A 478-nucleotide genomic window follows, 5' to 3' on the forward strand; every position below is an offset into this window, starting at 1 on the left:
CGACACCCCTTCCCCAGCCGTGATGGGGAGGCCTCGGCACTGGGCGCACTGTAACATCCACAGTCCGACCGGAGCAGTCTCCTTCCCCATGGAGGGGGTGTCGTGCTTCCTCGGGGGGTCCCCCAGTGGAAAGGGCACCAGGCTGTGCTGGCCACAGCCCCAGGCCCACCGCGGCTCGCCCCAGTCCCCCTCCTCTCCTGCCCAGAGGGAGAGGCTTGGCATGCCCTGCGAGTCCTCGCGCCTGGGGGACGTTGTGCCTGTCCCCTGCTCTTGTGCTTGTAGCGTGTGACCTGGCTCTGCTGGCCCCTTAGAGGGGAGCATCGTACTGGTCCAGGAACTCCTTGATGGGAGCCGGCAGCTGAGTCATCTTCTCGTAGGAGTCCAGGTGCCCATTGACGGTCTTGCGGCAGAGGTGCTGCAGGGTGGAGACACTGGATGAGAGCGGGCGGCTCAGCACCAGGGGGATCTTCTCGCCACC

The 478-nt window shown here is 66.3% G+C and overlaps 1 protein-coding gene across 1 annotated transcript in view; it reads right to left on the bottom strand.

Moving 5' to 3' along the window:
* Nucleotides 1–307: 307 nt before the first annotated feature.
* Nucleotides 308–478, bottom strand: part of SOCS3 (suppressor of cytokine signaling 3) — a gene marked incomplete at its 5' end in the record, with an annotated part of 567 nt that continues 396 nt past the window's right edge. The window contains 1 exon segment of the mRNA XM_029087372.1: nucleotides 308–478. This exon segment is cut by the window's right edge and continues 155 nt beyond it. Coding sequence (XP_028943205.1) covers nucleotides 308–478 — 171 coding nt within the window.

Source organism: Antrostomus carolinensis, unplaced genomic scaffold (assembly GCF_000700745.2).
Source record: "Antrostomus carolinensis isolate BGI_N321 unplaced genomic scaffold, ASM70074v2 scaffold44891, whole genome shotgun sequence".
Lineage (NCBI taxonomy): Eukaryota > Metazoa > Chordata > Aves > Caprimulgiformes > Caprimulgidae > Antrostomus > Antrostomus carolinensis.